General features: G+C 40.3%; 1 protein-coding gene across 1 annotated transcript in view; it reads right to left on the bottom strand.

Annotated features, from left to right (window-relative positions):
* Positions 1–19,973, bottom strand: part of NLN (neurolysin) — a 98,615-nt gene that overhangs the window by 1,156 nt on the left and 77,486 nt on the right. The window contains exons 11-13 of the mRNA XM_044916778.1: positions 11,587–11,773; positions 11,149–11,277; positions 9,783–9,919 (exon numbers count right to left, since the gene is read on the bottom strand). Of these exons, the coding sequence (XP_044772713.1) occupies positions 9,783–9,919; positions 11,149–11,277; positions 11,587–11,773 (453 nt within the window). The remainder of the gene's footprint in view (positions 1–9,782; positions 9,920–11,148; positions 11,278–11,586; positions 11,774–19,973) is intronic.

Genomic DNA, 19,973 nt, shown 5'->3' with positions numbered 1-19,973 from the left:
AGAGAGAGCATGAGAGGGGGGAGGGTCAGAGGGAGAAGCAGACTCCCCGCTGAGCAGGGAGCCTGATGCGGGACTCGATCCAGGGACTCCAGGATCATGACCTGAGCCGAAGGCAGTCACTTAACCGACTGAGCCACCCAGGCGCCCCTCCCTGTGCTATTTTAAAGGGTTAGCAAAGCAAGTGTTCAAGAAGGCCACAGACGGGGTCTGTGTACCTGGGAACAGTGGCACCACGATGGCCAAATGTTTTTACGAGGGGCTTACAGAAGAACCCTCATCTTTATGAAAGACAGTGGGACAACATCACAGGTCCCACGGTGTAGGGTAAGATATTTCTGTGGGCGCAGAGCCAGGAATAAGGACCTTTGTGAAGTTCTCTCTGGGGAGGAGGTCTGGAATTTTAAAACACATTGCAGTTACTCTGCCCTTATTTACATAAATACATGAGCAAATAAGTGAAAGAAAATGACGGTAATGCAGAATCAGTGTTATTCAGTATTTTCACTTCCTTTTCATCAATATCTTTTGGGGAAGCAAAGCAAGACAATTCAGTGAAGCCTAATTCTAAATATACATATAAAATAAATACTTAATGATGTAATGTATGGGGATTAACATAAGAATAAAAAAAATAAAATAAATACTTCACAGAGTAACACTTTGAAATGTATATCCATTATATCATTTGATCAATATGACTAATAGTTTTTTTTAAAGATTTATTTATTTTAGAGGGAGAGAGAGGGTGCGCGAGCAAGCAGGGGGAGGGGAAGAGGGAGAGAGAGGATCCTTAAGCAGACTCCCTGCTTTTTTAATTTTTTATTTTTATTTATTTTTTATTTTTAAAGATTTTATTTATTTATTCATGAGAGACAGAGAGAGAGAGAGAGAGAGAGAGAGGCAGAGGGAGAAGCAGGCTCCCAAGGAGCAGGGAGCCCGATGCGGGGCTCGATCCCAGGACCCTGAGATCATGACCTGAGCCGAAGGCAGACGCTTAACCATCTGAGACACCCAGGCGCCCCTCCCTGCTTTTTTTTTTTAAAGATTTTATTTATTTATTTGAGAGAGAGAGAATGAGAGACAAGAGCATGAGAGGGAGGAGGGTCAGAGGGAGAAGCAGACTCCCTGCTGAGCAGGGAGCCCGATGCGGGACTCGATCCAGGGACTCCAGGATCATGACCTGAGCCGAAGGCAGTCGCTTAACCAACTGAGCCACCCAGGCGCCCTTCCTCCCTGCTTTTTTTAAAAAAGTAAAACAAACAACAACAAAACCCTCGGTAAAATTAATTTTAATAAAATATTTTAACCACTATATCTACATTATCTCAACATATATCAATATAAAAATTACTGCGATTTACTTTTTGTTGTAGGTCATCAAAATCTACTGTGTTTTTTACTTTTACACCCAATTCTTCAGGGGCGCTAGCCACATTTCAGGTGCTTGACAGCCACAGGTGGCTACCACAGCGGACAGGTGGAGGGCCTAGAACACACAATGATCCTTAGAGGGGCTTGTTGGACAATATTCTAGTTGGACATTGAAAAGGCATGTAGTAATCTTGTTGCTTTATTTATAAGCTTTGGATAAATTTTCTTAAAAAGGGTAGGGCCTGTAATCGCTGATATTTGAATTCCTGAAAACCCGGTAATGAAGGCTTAGAGCTAGATTTAATGTTCTTCAGGGGAAAAAAAAATGACATGTAGTTTCTTACTTGGTCTGCAGCAATTCATGACTGTTAGGACAGCAATCGAGAACCTAAAACGTGAATGATGCCTACTCCTGCCAGAGTCTTTATTATTCTAAGTAGCAGCAGCTCAGGGGTGTTGAGCCCAAACACAGTCCCCTTCCCTTCCCCTTCTTTCATTGTCCAATGTGCTTACATTTGCCTACAGTGTTGAATCAGCAGGAGGACTGGGCAGGCTGGGGAAGAAAGACTGTAGTGATACAGGAAGAACTTAGAAAACGTGAATTAAATTCATGTGCAGAATTACAAAAATATTTTAATCCTTTTTAATAGAAAAAATATAAGTATATACTAATAGTGAAGACAGCAGTATCATGAACCCTATGTACCCACCATCCAACCTCCATAATTAATATTTACCTGCAGAAATTCTTAATGCTCAAGATCTGAGACTCTTTTACTTATTAAAAAGACCTATTTCGTTCTACATTTATTATAGGAACGTCAATGAAAATCTAGATTAAGGTAAAGAATAAATCTCCCACAATGCTGATGTCTCACAAAACAGTGTCATTTGTTACAGAGGACCGTGGTCTTAGGGAGCAAAGAAAAGCAGGCTCTTGCGGGAGCTGCCCGATACTGTGCAGAAGCGGCTCAGGGCTCCTCCGAACAGTCCAGCCACCGTGGAGCCAGGCGCTATTGCGTCTCACACACGGTACGCGGCTCAGCACAGCTCCAGTCCTGCCCTGAGTACGGCTCCAAACAAGTTGATTCAATTTCCTGAATTACAGAGCAATGGTCTTTTAATAGTTTCATTTCCTTCGCAATGAAGTTTGGAGAACAGTTTAAGAGTCATTTTGGTAATAGGATCTTGCTTTTCTTTAAAAACAAAAAACCAACCAACCAAAGAAGAAAAGTTAAGTGAATTTTCGTGTTTTCGGAAGGTACCGGCTCTCTGGGTGAGAGAACACCGTCTGGGAAACATATGCCACAGGCGGAAGGAGTCTTTGCCCTAAGTTGTTCTAGTTTGTTTACATAATAAAGAAACTTGAACTGAGAGGAAAGCAGAAAGAGAAGTTCTAAGACAACCATGGAGATTTTTCATGCTGAAAAAAATCCTTCAGGACGATCTGTAGATAGTAAGAGCTTCTATTAACTATTCCATGAAGGTAAGTCACATTAGTCACCTGTGTGGTTTTTAATCCTGGACGATTAGAGTGTATCTATTGGCAACTGTGCAAATCCTCTCTAACATGATGTTTTCTTTTTTTTTTTTTTTTAAGATTTTATTTATTTATATGACAGAGAGAGACACAGCGAGAGAGGGAACACAAGCAGGGGGAGTGGGAGAGGGAGAAGCAGGCTTCCCATCGAGCAGGGATCCCAGGACCCTGGGATCATGACCTGAGCTGAAGGCAGACGCTTAACGACTGAGCCACCCAGGCGCCCAAACATGATGTTTTCTAAAGCAAGTTCAGGAGTTTGGGAGTCAGGGCCAAATTCGAATCTTGGCTTCACCCTCGGCTCTGTGACCATCGGCCTTGGTTTCCTTACTTGTCAAGGAGGAATATGCCTCCCTCACTTAGTCGATAGGGAATTAGAGATGATTTCAGTACACTGCCCACTCCCTAGTGTAACACATGGCATCCAGGGGCACTCAGTAATCCTCAGTGGTCATCCATCTCTCCTCTCATTTCCACCCCTCTCTCACTGGCCCTACGTTCAGTGTCTCATGTACAGAGCAGGGACATGGATGCATTCCTGGCTTGGCATCTCCTTAAAATTAGTTCGGTCTCCTAATAAAGCTAAAAAAAGCATAAGAGACTTCATCTCCATTATTAAGAAGAAATAGACTCCCTAATTCAGTAGGACTATTAAGTAGGAGAGACAAGGCACTCATTTGATCTAAGAATATGCACCCTTTATTTGAGGTAATATTTTATTTATTTATTTATTATTTTAAAAGATTTATTCATCTATTTTAGAAAGAGAGAGAGCGCGAGTGGGGGGTAGGGGCAGAGGAAGGAGAGAAGCAGACTCCCCACTGAGCATGGAGTCCGACCTGGGGCTTAATCCCATGACCCCAGGATCATGACAGGAGCTGAAATCAAGAGTTGGATGCTCAACCGACTGAGCCACCCAGGCGCCCCTTGATGTAATATTTTAAGAACAATATAATGACCTGAAGGAAGGATGCCATCATCTACCAGTAATGAGAATACGAAGAGCCAACCGCCTGGGTCTCTTGCTGTCTCTGGCATTTGTGGGGCAGCACATGCCAGCTTCCACTGCCTTCCGACCCTCCCTCCTTCCTGCTGTGACCAACTGGGGAGCAGAGCCAGAGCAGTCTCCTTCCTACTCTGAGTAACAGGCATCAGGGCAAAGAGCATCCACCTGAGCACAGGTGATGACAATCAGGCATTCAACAGGCTCACTGGGCAGCTTTAAAGGTGGACTTTGGAACCTTTCCTTCCATAGCCCATCTGTGAACTCCTTCCCAACAGCACACCCTTTGTTTTCTATGAGGGTGGGGAGATCGTGGGTGGAAGAAGAATACCTTGGACAACAGCATAGAAAAAGGAAGAGAGTCAGAGACTGGTGCTGGTCGTCAGGGAGACGGAAATAAGAACAGTGGGTAGGAATCTGCTTCATTAGAAGAGGCCTTCTGGAAACCTTAAGCAAAGTTTCAATTTGTGAGGGTAGAAGGACCGATCTTTATTTATGGGGAGGGAGATTAGGGGAAAAAAAAAAAGCAGGCTGGGCGGTAGTAAGTACTGGGGAGAACAACCATGATTAAATGTAACAGTTTTGAAGCAGAGGACACACAAAAGTGAATAAAACAGCTCCTATTACAAGGGTCTTATGATCTAGGAGGTGAGATAAAGGAATAGACAATTAACAATGCAGATTATTAGGGTTCAAAGAGAAATACAGAGAAGGGCTGTAAGAACACAGAGGAAGAAAAACTGCTTCTAGTTGGTTGGGATTCAAGACTTAGAAGGTCTGGCCTTGTAAATATGCAAGAAGTAAGCTGGAAATCAATCCCATTTCCTTCCTTTATTCCTAAATCAGGCAAAATCTAAGTCTGTTAGAAAAGGCTGAAGTGTAAGAAAAATCAGCTTTGGGGTGGTATTATCAGGAGAGCTGAAGCAGAAGTTAATCCATTTGGAAGGACCCGCAGGAGAGGAAATTTCATATTCTCCCTTAGCAACATATTATAGCAGGAATCGGGCCTAGAATTCTGATGGAAAGGCACTGGAATGCTTAGCTTTATATTACACATTCTCTGTCAGGTAACTTTTTTGCACGTTAACCCCAAATTCACCATGTTTCCGTGTCTGTTACTGCAAGTAAAGATCTAGCTACTTCCTTATTCATTACAGATTAAAATACATTTCTTCTTCATTGACGGAAAAACAAAGGTTAGCAATTTCTCTAAATGCAAAAGAGGTGGAAGATAATTCTAGCTTAATAATATAATTGTCTTTGAATCCACAATGTCTACTGCCTCTTAGGAAATTTTCCCTCAATGAGGTTGCCTTATAAAAAGAAATGGCCCTACTTAAAATGCCCCCATTTTTCTTCAACCCTATGATTAGCTGCTGTATTTTGAAACTACATTTGGCGACCTTAAAGATATCTTCAAAGAGCCCCTACAGCTTGCTGGAAAAGTGTTATTCCCAAGCAGCTCCCTTCCGTAGTTATTTAAGAGATGAGTTGGAGAAGGAAAAGATATGTCTGATAATGAGGCATATTCTACTAGAAACATAGACTTTAGAATATATTTAACAAACTAATTAAATAGTTAGGATGGTCTATCTATTTATAATGAAGAAAAGAGAAAATCACAAATAAAACCAGAGGTAGCAAACTTCTGGCTATTATAGGTAAGTGGCCAATTCTAATACTTTGATAGAAGCCCTCAAAACAGAATGAAACCATCGTACCATAAAATATCCTATTGCTACATTTGGTATTCAGAAGACTATAGGTTTGGGGTGCCTGGCTGGCTCAGATGGTAGAGCATCTGACTTTTGATTTTGGGGTTGTGAGTTCGAGCCTCACACTAGGGGTATAGATTACCTTAACAACAACAAAAAAAGCTTTATATTTGATCCTTCCTATTTTGGTTTTCCCAGTGAGTAGGGCACTTTCTAGTTAGGCTTGCTAAGATCTGGAATGTTTCTCAGAGTAGATCTTGAGCTTTGCAGGATGGTAAGAGGTTACAGAGAGAAGGCCTGGAGATGTTCTTTTGTTGATATCAATGACCAGGACCAATAATGTCAACAGTCCGTGATCTTTTAGTCTCCAGCCTCTGTGGAGTTTAGGGACTAAGAACTGCAGGCTCTGATTCCTTGAAGGGCCACACCACTATCTTCTCAAAATGATTCAAACACTTACTAGGTGAAACTAACATGTCATTATGTGTCAACTATACTTCAGTTAAAAAAAAAAAAAGGTGTCAACCTTATATAGTTACAGTGGCACCAATATGTACTCAATTGTGATGCTTATTAAGAAATCTAAGACAGTCTAATTCTCCTTCCTTTCAAGGTGTCCTTTTATTTGTTTGCTTGCTTTTATTGTGGTTTATTACTGAAAGTTTCTAGAGTCTATTATTTATCCTTATTATTACAGAATTTTTATAATGGCTTTGGGAAACAATCTTTTTAACTCACTGTGCTGGGCAATAATAACTGGTCCCTTTCTACTGAAAACTTTCTAGAAAATATAGCAGAATTCAATGATAAGGAAAAAAAACATAAAACACACTCGGGAGGGTGAGGGCCTTGAGACAACATAGTCTGCAGATACACTGTGATTGCTCTAGCACCCATGACTTCAGATCAAATTCAGTATTTCCTTATACTACGAAAAGTCTCTCAGGGCACCTGGCTGTATCAGTTGGAGGAGCACACAACTCTTGATCTTGGGGTTGTGCGTTCAAGTCCCATGTTGGGTGTAGAGATTACTAAAAATAAATAAATAAATAAATAAATAAATAAATAAATAAATAAAAAAAAAAATTTCTTTCTCTTCATCACAACAAATCTGTAATAATGACTGATGTTTTTTGTAGAACGGGATTACTGTCTCAAAGTACTAACTTTTAATAATTGGGTATTTGAATTTTGTAAATAAGGTATTACTTTAAAGCAAACATTTGCAGCAAAAAAAAAAAAAAAAAAAAAAAATAAAAGTAAGCAAAACCAAACAAACAGTGCACTGTAGGAGGGAACAAAACGGCTATTTAAAAAGCTGTTCTAGTATCTGCCACTGCAGGGAAGAGTGTGAGGGTGGGGTGCACAGGGATTCCCCTTGTCACTGGAGCCAGATTCACTACTGTTGTGACAGCAGGGGAGCAAGAAATGACATGATATCCCAGAGTATTTGACAGGAAAACAAAAAGGAAGGGATTAAAGCTAGCTTCATGGCGTAAAATGAATAATATATAGCAATGTCAAATCCACAATTATAGTAAAACTGAAAACTGTTTTTAACATTACAAAGCCAACAATTCCAAGTTGTTGGGAATTTTGCCTTCTCCAAGTTCAACCCAGGTCCCTGGTCTAAATTAAAAGTAGTCTGGCTGCCTGCCAAGCTGTGAAACTTGGGAATAAGAGGAAGTACATGGAAGCATAGTGGCAGGGATTGAGTCTGCCGGAACTGCAAGTTCCTTGGGGTCCACTGGGATCAGCACTTTGGCCGTTCTGTTGACCGATGGAAGAGAAGAGGTCACGGTGGAGGGTACTGGAGATGTGGCCGTGTGAGTGGAAGCACAGAGGAGGTGAGTGAGGAAGCCTAATTGAAAAAGGTACTGGAGCACTTTTGCCAGGAAGCCTCACCAACTAGTAAGAGCCAGTAACAGGTCATAATTGCACCTTTATATAACTAGACCTTGTGTCTCTTTAAACATTGATTTCTGATTTCTGCAATAATACATGCTCTATGTAAAAATAAGGAAGAGCTCCACAAAAAGCACAGAAAAATATTTAATAATCACTCATCAAGTTATCACCCGAAGTTAAGAATGGACATTTTGATGTACTCTTTTTCTAAACATACATTTTAAAGTAAAAATTTACATTCTATGGTACAAAATATTCTATAACCTGATTTTTTTTTCTAAGAGTTATATTAAAAATTCCAGACATAAGAAAAAGCTGTTGGAGCCCTTCCCTCATGCCCAAGTCCATTCTGCTCTTCAAAAAATGGAAAGGCCACTTTGGGTTGGAATGATTTGGAAGATTTCATAAGTGAGTGGCCATTTGAGTAGGGCCTTTCAGAATGGTAAAATTTTTAAGAGGCACAGACAAGAAGGCACATATTTTAGGTGGAAGAAAGAGAATGAACAAATTTGTGAAGGTGCAAAGAGCTACAGGAACACACAAATTTGGCTGAGACAAAGAGTTCTGGGAAGTAAGGAAGGGATTTGATGGCTAAGCTGAGGACTGTGAACAAGGAGAGGAATAACAAGAAGCAGGAAATAAAAAAAAAGAAAAAGAAAAAAATGGTAGGTGAGGGCCTTTAAAGTTGGTGACTGGGTCATCAGTGGTAACTCTGGAGAGAAAGTAACTTTCCAGTTCAGTTGGTGGAGGCAAAAGCCAGATAAAAGAGGTTTGCCAAGACTGTTTCTTACAGTGAGAAATTAGGCTGTAAAAGGAAGAACAACTGAATAGTAGCAATAGGGTTGCCAAAGTCAGTAGCAATAACCCCAGTTTTTTCCCCAAGATGGCAAACCAGTAAGGCTTGGTATGAGAGACATCCCTGAGCAGAAGGAAAGAAGTAGTGAAGTATATGAGGAGAAAAAAAGATGAAGTACTCAGTCTCGATGGCCTTACTTTTCTTAGTGGAGAGCAGAGAGGTAGTGAGAGACTCAGGGGAACTCAATAAAGGAGGTGGACAGGACAGCAGAGTAACACTGGTTGTCCAGACAGGTCAGATAGCATTACTTTGTACTGGGGCACGTTAATGGACTCACACCATCTCCGGAAAGTTCTGAATCCCAAGGGCACCATATCTAAGTGAGATGGTGAAGGAATCCAGGGCTGGGCACTAGGCTGAAGGTCATGCAGAAGTCAAGATATTTATGAGCACAGTCAGTGGTTGACCAACGTAATAGGTTGGCCAGGGAAGGGAAGGAAGCATACAGTGACCTAAGAGCTTGGGTAGGGTGGGATAGAAGATGGTGTGATTGGAAAGGCTAGTATAGAATGGAGGTGCCCTGGGGGTGATTTTTTGGGGGGGGGGGGGGGGGGGTTGGGGGGATGGTGATCTAAATTACAGCAATGTATTTCAGTATATGTGTGAGGCACTATGCAATCCAGAAACAAAAGTTTGGGGGAACAAATCAGTTGGCTAAAATAAGAACAAAGAGCCTGATTTTGATAATTTGTTCTTCTAATTTCTGAATCAAACAGAATAAAAAGCACACTGGAAAATGCATCAGCCCTAGAAATAATCTGACAGCTGAGTCTTCAACAAGAGTGGAGACTGGGGGACTGTAACTCAGGAAGGTTTGGCTGGTAGCCACCTGGCAGCCAATTCACTGTACACAGAAAGGAATGGCTCAGGTTAATGAAGCAGCTCAAATTACTTAGAGGCATTTGGGTTACAAACTACGTAGTAGGTGGGGTATGCCAGCCACAGAGAAAGGGTACCTCCCACAGAAAATGTATAAAGAACCTGTGTAGAGAATATCGCAACATACGCAGACCATTTCTATCAGGAAGGAGTTTACCTTTCTTTCCCAACCTCCTATAGAACTAAAACATTGTACAGCACATGTCAAAACTAGCTGCTATAAATGCTCAAATGCATAAACAAAGCTTTGAATTTTAATTATGCAATATATTGGAATGTTAATAAGCAAGAAAATGCAGGTTTTTTTTTTTAAACTTACAGAATTAGAGTTAGTCACTTGTACACTACAACTTAATGATGTATGATATGATAAGATGCAAGACTTAAAAGTTAAAAGCTGTTACCAAATCTCTTACTCTAAAATCTAGGTGTAATAAATATTTTACACTAGGAATTAAAGGGGAGGGAGCAATTGCAAAATTAACAAAAGGAGAAAAGAAAATACAATACCTCTGGATTCATTATCCCTTCTTTTTTAAAACAGCTGTAAAACATGTCCATGGAAAATACTTCACTCCAAAGATATCCATAATATTGGCCATCATATCCCCCTGCCAAATGTCCAAAAGTGGCTGGCATATTTGTGCCTTTAAAGAAAGATACATTTCAATCAATGTGATGGCCAATGTTAATAATCAGGTTATCAGCTGGCTAAGGTTTCCCTATGGGGAGTCCAGACACTGGGGAGAAGAGACAAGCAGGATCTCACCTGTAGTACTCCCTGGGTTTACCTGTGCCCTTGGCCAAGATGTTTACAAACTTCTCTGCTATGATGACTCAACCTCGGAGATGGTTTCGGCCCTAAGCTCTGGAATGCCTAACAATAGTTTCAGAGGCTTTGTCCACACCCATCAGATAGCTCGGTGTTTCAGAACTACTCAGTCCTTTCTTATCCCTTAGACACATGTGTCTTACAGATACTCTAATCCTAAGCCTACTCTTTGTCACACCTCTTTATATCTAAAATGTGTCAGAATGGCACTTATTTTAGGTTCATAATTACTGAAAAATAACTCTTTATTTAAAAAGCTAAAAAGGTTTTACCAACACAATCTACCTCTAGGGCTACTTTTAAAAAAGGATTTTTGTCAAAGTGGCCTCAGGCACAAAGTTGTTGTATGGTCTACTCTAAACAGATCACAAAAGGAAGTGAGGAGCCTGGATTGACTCAATTAACTCTTCTGATCTTCAGTATCACTATAAATGTGATGGATTCATTTAAATAACGACCTCGTTGGTGAAAAAAGTCACCGTACCAAACTATGTATCATGAACAACTACATGTTGGCTTAAAATATATATAACTATAAATGTGAACACACACGTGTGAGCACCTACCCATCCACATGAATGCCATAAATACTGGGTTAAAAAGTGCTAGTTAAACTGCCTTAACCGATCTCAGAACCAAACACAAAAACATGGCAGAAGCTTGTGCTTCTCTCTAAAATTGCCCCTTCTGCCAATTTCTTAGTGAAATCACTGGGAAGTCGCTGTCCATACACGGAGGGAGGAGCCAGGTGGGTACTGCCAAATGTAAATGGCTTTCTCTGCTCTGGGGTGGAGGCCAATTGCTCATGCCTGATTACACGAAAATGGGGCAAAGTGGGAGCCACCTCTCCTTTAAGCACATTTGGATAGGATAACTCATATGGACATGGTAAGCTTATCTGAAAGTCATGGCCTGATTACAGGAATCAGAAACAAATTACATGAGGTAAGCTGCCTGACCAACTCTACCTTCCCTGGCAGGGCTGGTAGGTGTATACCCTGCGCCTGACAGAAAAAATGAATTCAAGTCGCAGTATTTACAAACCTGGAGTAGCAGCAACACCTAAAACCTCAGTGCAGTATTTGGCATATTCACTTGCAGCGTCCAGCGATGCGTCCGTATGGAGAGCCTGGTCAACTTTGCTCAAAACAATCTGGCGTAAGGTCAGAAGACCTAATAACATAAGAATGTTTGGGCATGTTTTGGAGAAGAGAGAACTATGTGTTCTAATATCACAAGATCAAAGATTTCAAGAACTGATGCCTGTAGTACATACTACAAAATGGGGGCAAGGTATCTCATTTAAGATTTAAAGGGAGATGGATTTTTTTTCTTGGACACAATCCCAGTGTATTTAGTGGTCTTCCCTCCCCACGTTAGCATCATTATTAAAGGGGAAATAAGTTGTATGGGAGAAGATGCCAGCAATTCTCTATTAAGCAATTCTAATGTATTTTCCTCTTCTAAAATTACAAGTCATACCTGTGTTGACCAGTCTGGAAGCAACAAGTTTTTCAAGCAGATCATCCATAATAGGGCTTCCATCTTTATAATGTTTTGACAATCTTCGGAGGGAATCCATGTCCCATACCCAATTTTCAAGCATTTGGGATGGCACCTCTACAAAGTCAGTTTCCACATTTGTTCCACTAAACCGTGCAAAATCAGTCTAGAAAGTAAACATAGAAGTATTTGTTTTTTTTTTTTAAAGCACTGAATGAAAACTACCTATGTGATGAATCATAATTAAGACTCTCTACAACTAGGGCACCTGGCTGGCTCAGTTGGTAGAGCATGCGACTCTTGATTTTGGGGTTGTGAGTTCGAGCCCCACAGAGGGTATAGAGTTTACTTAAATATTAAAAAAAAAAAAAGACTCTCTAAAACTTAAGTCAGAATCAGAGTCAACTGCGTCTTTGAATAAAGGGTTAGGATAACTTCACTTTTTTTTTTTTTTTTTTTTTTAGGATAACTTCAAATTTAAATGAAAGCAAAATGCAGTAGCCAAGCAGCCTAAAAAATAACCACCAAGTACTCTATGTTAAATTAATATTTCATTCTTTTGAATCATAGACAAACTTGGAACAATCATCAGGAAACATAACTGAAAACAAAAATCGGTCTGAGTTAAAACGAGCCTTAAGCTTTGGAAGTAAAAATATTAAAAAAATTTTTTCCATTACAAATGAATAGATTTAAGACAATTTCTCCCTACTTCTCTTTTCTGTTTGCTTCCTTTTGTTTATTCAATACATGCCTTTCTGGGGCACTCATCACTCTATTATTTAACTACTCAAGTTTCAATCAAAATCAACGAGTTAAATGACAACACTGCAGGCAGATATCCTTCGCATGTGTGTTATGTTTTGTGTTCTAAACTTTAAATAAGTGATTCTGAGATAACTGTGCTGTGGAAAGCCTGGTTGTACCTTGCAGGGTAGAAGAGGTTATCTTAACACAAGAAGCCACTTCAGTGGGAGTTAGAGCTGTGGATCAGCCGGCATGTGGGGTGAATGAAACGCGTTTCCTGGACAAACAAAGGATATGCTCAGAAGTTAAAGCATCCCTTGTAAAAATAAAGGGCTTATTCTGAAGGTGTGGGCTAAGAGTTAAAAAAAAGTTTGTTTTTTTTTTAAAGTGAAGTTTAGTAAATTGTTGACTCAGATGTCAGAAAAGCTCTTGATCTGAAAGAGGGGAATTCACTAGAGCAGGCTGATGTTTTCTAACCTGCACACCATCCACAGAACTTCTGTAAAATTGACATGGGCAGAGGAGATTTAGCATTAAACCAACCAGGTCATCTGCAGAACGGGGTTATCGTTGTGTTATCTTTCCCTGAACCTCTGTCCTGTTTCCCTCACAGATGTGTGACACCCCAATCCCTCCCTGACTTCATCATCCCTGGGGCTCTGCAGGGAAGGGAAAGGAAGACGGGCTGAAGCACCGGAGGAGGCAGCAGATGGGATGCCGAATCAGCAGCAAAGAACGATTCTGCTTTTGGCCCAGGGCAGAAGCACAGATGTCAACGCCATTTCACATTCTGCCTTCCTCTCTTTATGCAAAAAAATGTTTTGCTTGACTTCCTATTATAATTGCGGTGATTCTAGATATGAAGAGCTGCAAATACTGAAGGGCCAAAGGGAATGAAATTCACTAGGCATTGGAATTAGGCCACCTGTATTTGAGGACATCCCAATAAAAAGTTCTTATAGGAAAGAGGCAAGGGTTCCAGAAAACTGAATACTTTGCCTCTTTCTGGTATATAATCTTCTAAAATAACAAACATCCTACACTTAGATAAAACAATCTGATACAATAATCATAATCGACATCTATTGAGACTTTACCAGGTAAGGCATTATGCTAGGCCCTTTACATGGATTATCTAATTCAAATTCCAAAATGATTGTATGAACTACATACTGTAATCTCTGTTTTGAGATAAGGAAATTGAAACATACTAAGATTAACAGGAGAACGAGGATTTGAAACCCACGGTTTTAACCACAACTGCTATAATGCCACTCTATCTTATAAGAAAAATGAAAAACATAAAAGGTTAAATTAGCATGCTACAAAGTGGCTAAATCCTCCTGGACGTTGTTTAAAGTAGGAAAGTCTTATATCAAACTTGCCTTCATAAGAAGAGCAAAACAGGTTTCAGTTGTGCTTCCTTAGAAATCCTACTTCCTCTCTGTACTGGAAGATGTTTCAAGGATCAGACCTGAGGCTGGGTGTAAAGGTCAGCCTTTGTAACCACCTATCCTATACCTGGGATTCTGTTATACTAACTGCATGATTTTCTAAAGATTACAGTTTTTAAATAAGTACTAACAGAGCAAATAAAGGCAAATAAATCACACCATCAGCGACCACTATACAATTATTTTGACAAAAATACACATTTTGTATATTCTGCTTGTGTGAATGTTTTTCGATCAGCATTTGCAAATGAGGGTGCAAATCAACCCCAAATAACAAAATGTGTGTGTGTGTGTTTGGAGGTGGTGGTGGTGGTATTTCAGAACCTAGAAAAACATGAACAAATGAATAATTCATGAGCTAAAATTGAATAAAATAAAAATTAACGCAGTTATGTCACTCAGAGTAGAGAAGAGAGGGCTTATTCTGTCCAAAGCCATTGGGTGGTGGGGGAGAGAGCACAGCAAATGAATGAACAGATCAACAATGTCTTCTAAAGAACAAAAGGAAATGTTTGCAAGGAGTAAAACCTAAAAATAACCCTACTGCTTACTAATTTCCCGAAAGCCAGTCACGCTGTTTTCTCTGTGTGCCATTTGAGCAGTATCATTTAAATATTTTTCAAATGAGGAGGACAAAGAACCTATGAAACTCAAAAGCTCAATTTCCAGCAAACAACTAAATTCTAAAAGAAAGGACTCCACAGTCAGCCACTGTATAAGTCTACAAAGAAACCCTGAACAAGTCTTAGGATCTAGTAGCCTGCTGGGGGGGTCTGACACTCAAAACAGCATGACTGCTGAATGATTACTCACTGTTGACCAGCCAGCAAACACCACTCCCTTGTTTTTAACTGTAGGTTCCAAAGAACCCTAAAAAGTCCTCTATATAGTTTTCAATAAGAACAATTTGAAGATGTTGGATATATAGTAGCTTATAGGCTATAGTAACTACTGATGTTAATATACTTCCCAGATAAAGCAGAGCATTGTGAATTAAAAGTAATCTGATTAACAAATCACTTTGCAGGTGATACTTCAAAAAGTTTTAGAGCATTATTGCTGCAAGAAATGTTTTGACAATAAAAGCCTAGAAAACAATGTAAACTCAGATTTCTCTTTGGTTATAATTTCTTGAGAGGCAGAAAGTTGTCTAAAACAATGAGATTTTTCATTATTACTTTTTTAAACAGACAACAGGATGCTTAAAATATACACTATTACAGATTTTTACAGCAGATCACTTGATGCTGTAGAGATTAACTTCTCAATTCAGACAACACAGCAGGAACTGGAGCAAAATTATATAAACTAGAGCTCAAAAGTCACGTGAGCTGTTGGTGTATTTAAAGACCAAAGTCTTACTGGATTATTGTTCTAATTAAGTGACTGATGCTTTTAGGGCTTGCAACTAAAGTTTTTTTTTTTTTTTTCCTTTTAAAGATTTTATTTATTTATTTGACAGAGAGAGACACAGTGAGAGAGGGAACACAAGCAGGGGGAGTGGGAGAGGGAGAAGCAGGCCTCCCGCAGAGCAGGGAGCCCGACGTGGGGCTCGATCTCAGGATCCTGAGATCATGACCTGAGCTGAAAGCAGATGCTTAAACGACTGAGCCACCCAGGCGCCCCACAACTAAAGTTTTATATTCATGATACCAAATCCCAACTTAAAGAAAAAGCAGTTGCTGAAATCAGTAAGTGTACTGTGTTCAGAGGCCTCAGGAGAATGGACTCTGGCTATCTGAGGTGATCCCCTACTGATTTCCTAGCAGTCATTCCATATCCTGACATGTCTGATTTACCCCTAAATCCAGGGATCCTGCAGATGTTTATGTAACAAAACATTAAAAAAAGAAAAGTGCCACTGTCTCCCAGACTTTGCCACAAATAGAGGGTTAAAGTTCATACTTTTAACTTCACATACACCTACCCATCAATGGAAGTAATAATAGTAATAAAGAGACCCTGAATAATACTTTGCTAACTTGCTTATTAATCTTCACAGCAGCCCCATAGTTCAGCAGATCAGTATCACCACCATGATTTAAAAGACAATCCGCAGAGGTCTTAAATACTGTTTTTCTTTTTCTTTTTTTTTTTTGAGAGAGAGAGAGAGCTCGCACGTGTGAGTAGGGGCAGGGTGGTGGTGATGGTCGGGTAGTGGGGAGGGGCAGAAGGAAAGGGAGAGAGAATCTTTAGTAGGCTCCATGCCCAACACGGAGCCTGAGGCTCTGAGATCATGACCTGAGCTGACATCAAGCACATGTGTACACATGTGTATATACATATATAAGGAAATAAACACACAAATAAATAAAGTAACAAAAAAGAGATCCTGAAAGAAATCACTTCTAACTGTGCAGGGCTGGGGGTAGGGAGCAGAGGCAACGAGGTTGTTGGTAAGTGTTTACCGTACTTGAGGACTAAAACTGAAAGGTCACCTTACACAGAGGGAGATGTGGAACTAGATACACTCATTCATTCCACACATGCTTACGTGTGGTTGATTTAGAGGGAATGTCATTTAAGAGGCTAAGGAGAAAAAAGTCCATCCAACAGGAATACATACTTGGGAGATCAACTTCCGACCACACGACACAGTGCTGTCTCTAGGGCGTGGGACTGAGAGCACAAAAGTGGTGACAGGCAACAGAGTGGTGAAGAGCGTGACCGTCAGATCGTGGGCGAGCCATTCAACCCCCGTGAGTCTCAGTTCTCCCCATCTGGAAATGGGGGGGGAATAACAGTTTAGTAAGAGAAGTAGGTTGGTAAATCTACTTCAGGAAATACCGTGAGGATAAAATTAATCAATGAATGTAACGCACTGATTACAGCGTCTGGCACATGGTCAGTGCCCACTAAATCTTGGCTGCTATTATCCTTCTCAGCCTGCCCAGTTTACCTAACCAGGTATGGTCTTGGCTGGTCTGATCATGCTTGTCCTTAGCTTCCTCCAAGGATCTATTTTCAGTACTAGTACTGAAGATAAAACAAACCCACATTTTTTTCAACTCATTTCCCACCATTCACAATACTCGAAACTGCTTATTCTGCTCTAGCTTTGGGAATCAAATTTCCAAATAGGCAATAAACATTAAAACAACAGAAAAACAAACACAAATCTGATGGTTTCTTTCATTTTTTAAATAAATTTATTTATTTAAGAGAGAGAGAGAGCACGAGAGTGTACATGAGTGGGAGGGGCGGAGAGAGAATCCCAAGCAGACTCCAAGGTGAGTACAGAGCCCGAGACGGGGATCCTTGTCAGGACCCTGAGATCACCACCTGAGCCGAAACCAAGAGTCGGAGGCTTAACCACTATGCCACCCAAGCGCCCCTAAGCCAGATGGTTTCTAATCACCTTCCACAGATCTTCATCCAAAACTCTACTGAGGGTAGGCATTTGTGAATTTCTTAAACAGGAGGTGACAGTACCTTGCCTCATGGCAACTTTTTTCCTCCTCTTAAATTATGACTTGTGTGCTATGTGTTGATCCCCAAAGGGTTGAGTTATGTATAAATTTATTTAGAAGAACACTTCAAATATGTATGGCACTTAATGCTTTCCCAAGTACCTTTTACACATGATTAAATCTTGCAGGCACCCAGGGAAGTAGGTATGAGAATTGCTGTCCTCATTTATGAATAAGAAAAATGAGATGGCTCAAGAAGGCAGAATAACTTGCTAAAAGTCACATAGTCAGGCCAACAAGTACATGGATGTTTTAATAGTGTTTTTTTGTTTCTTTTTTTAAGATTTACTTATGAGAGAGAGACAGAGCGTTTACAAGCTGGCGGAGAGACAGAGGGAGAGAATCCCAAGCAGACTCCTTATCCAGAGTGGAGTCCCACATGGGGATCTGATCCCACGACCCAGGGATCAAGACCTGAGACGAAACCAAGAGTTGGGCACTCAACCGAGTGAGCCACCCAGGCGCCCCTAAAGCAGTGTTCTTATCCTAAACCGAGGGTGCCTTCCTGACCCCTGTACCACAGGGTTTATTTACAAGACAAGAAGCTCTCTATTAGTCTTCTGACCAAATTAACACATTATTTGGAACTACATAATTTGAAGTTCTTCTGCCCTTCGATCCTTTTCACTTTTAATTACTAAGGCTTTAATGTGATTCTGTGTTGCTTTAAGACATATTTATTATATATTTTTTGGGAGACACAGAGAGAGAGAGAGAGAGAGCAAGAGTGTGCACATATACACGCAGGAGTGGGAGAGAGAATCTCAAGCAGACTCCACTGTGAGTGGAGCCCAATGCAGGGTTTGATCTCACAACCGTGACATCATCATCTGAGCTGAAACCAAGAGTCAGCTGCCTAACCAATTGCGCCACCCAGGCACCCCTGTGTTGCTTTAAAATAATGATCTTTAACAGTCTACAACTCACTACTCCTAATGTGCACACCAACACAGACATCATTATGGAAGCTGTTAAGAAGCATTACTTTTCTTTTCTAGCTAAGTTCAAAAGGCCCGTGATTACGAGAGCTCAAACCACAATAAAGTCAAGAAACAGGAACAGATACTAGAGATGCCACCTCTTGATTGCTATCTTCAAAATTATATGCCCCATAGTATTAACACAAGAAAATATAAGTGAAACTCATCTGCTGAATGATGAAATAGTACACATATTGAACTGGCGCACCTACATGTCTGAAAACTGGATGTTCCGGCAGTCACATTTAAATATTACTACGACAAGCTCCAATGAGCTCTTCTGGTCATCACACTTGCACAAGGCCAAAGTGGGGAACCAAACACTGAGCTGCCATATCTTAAAATCAATCTAGTGGATGTGTATGGCAAAATTTTTTTTTAACTAGAGAAAGAGAGAGAGGAAGGGAGGGGCAGATGGAGAGGGAGAGAGAGAATTTTATTTTTTTTTGAGAGAGAGAGAGAATCTTTTTTTTTTTTTTTAAGATTTTTATTTATTTATTTGACACAGAGAGACACAGTGAGAGAGGGAACACAAGCAGGGGGAGTGGGAGAGGGAGAAGCAGGCTTCCCGCTGAGCAGGGAGTCCGATGCGGGACTCGATCCCAGGACCCTGGGATCATGACCTGAGCCGAAGGCAGATGCTTAACAACTGAGCCACCCAGGCACCCCGAGAGAGAGAGAATCTTAAGCAGGCTCCTTGCCCAGTGTGAAACCTGATGTGGGGCTTGATCAAACAACCTTTAGATCATCACCTGATCTGAAATCAAGAGTCAGACACTTAACCGACTAGCCACCCAGATGCCCCGGTATGGCAAATTTTTATTTGACTATGTATTTCTCAAAGAAGTCAGAAGTACTACTAAACACAGGAGCTATTAAGCTCCTTATTCACTACCACCCAATTTAGGTCAATACAAGAGGTTTTGAAATTATTATAAAGCTGCAAAAACGTGGTTTTGTGCCTATTACTTTTGAGACAAAAGTACTGATTATTGGTTCCATATACGATTAACTTAAAAGTTCTTTTTAAAAATTTTTTAACTGAGCTGTAGTGGACATACAATATTATATTAGTTTCAGGTATACAACATAGTAATTCAATGTTTATATCTTTAAAAGTTCTTTTTTTTTTTTTTTTTTAAGATTTTATTTATTTATCTGACAGAGAGAGACATAGCGAGAGAGGGAACACAAGCAGGGGGAGTGGGAGAGGGAGAGGCAGGCTCCCGGTGAGCAGGGAGCCCCATGTGGGACTCGATCCCAGGACCCTGGGATCATGACCTGAGCCGAAGGCAGACGCTTAACGACTGAGCCACCCAGGCGCCCCTCTTTAAAAGTTCTTAAAACATTACAGTATATTTGAAAGAATTAATAGACAAAAAGATATTTTTCAAAGATAATCTCAGGAGAAGATTACCAATCAAAGGATTGTACTACATACTATTTAACTATATGACACATTCTGTGTTCACGAAGGAAGTTAGGCAAACTCTAAGAATTGAATATAGTCCACTGTTTCAAGGCAGAGACACCATATACCAACACTATCACCAGCGTAATACTGTCATCAGTATTTCAGTATATATACCGATTCATGTATATATATTTCCATATAGTTTATAGAGTTCAGTCCATGATGTCATGGACTGAACTATATAATCTATAGTTCATGAATCGGTATATATTATTGACATAATACCAGCAACATTATTTCC

Source organism: Neomonachus schauinslandi, chromosome 7 (assembly GCF_002201575.2).
Source record: "Neomonachus schauinslandi chromosome 7, ASM220157v2, whole genome shotgun sequence".
Taxonomy (NCBI): Eukaryota; Metazoa; Chordata; class Mammalia; order Carnivora; family Phocidae; genus Neomonachus; species Neomonachus schauinslandi.
Note: the sequence above shows the minus strand (reverse complement) of the source record. Positions and strands in the feature narration are given on the sequence as shown.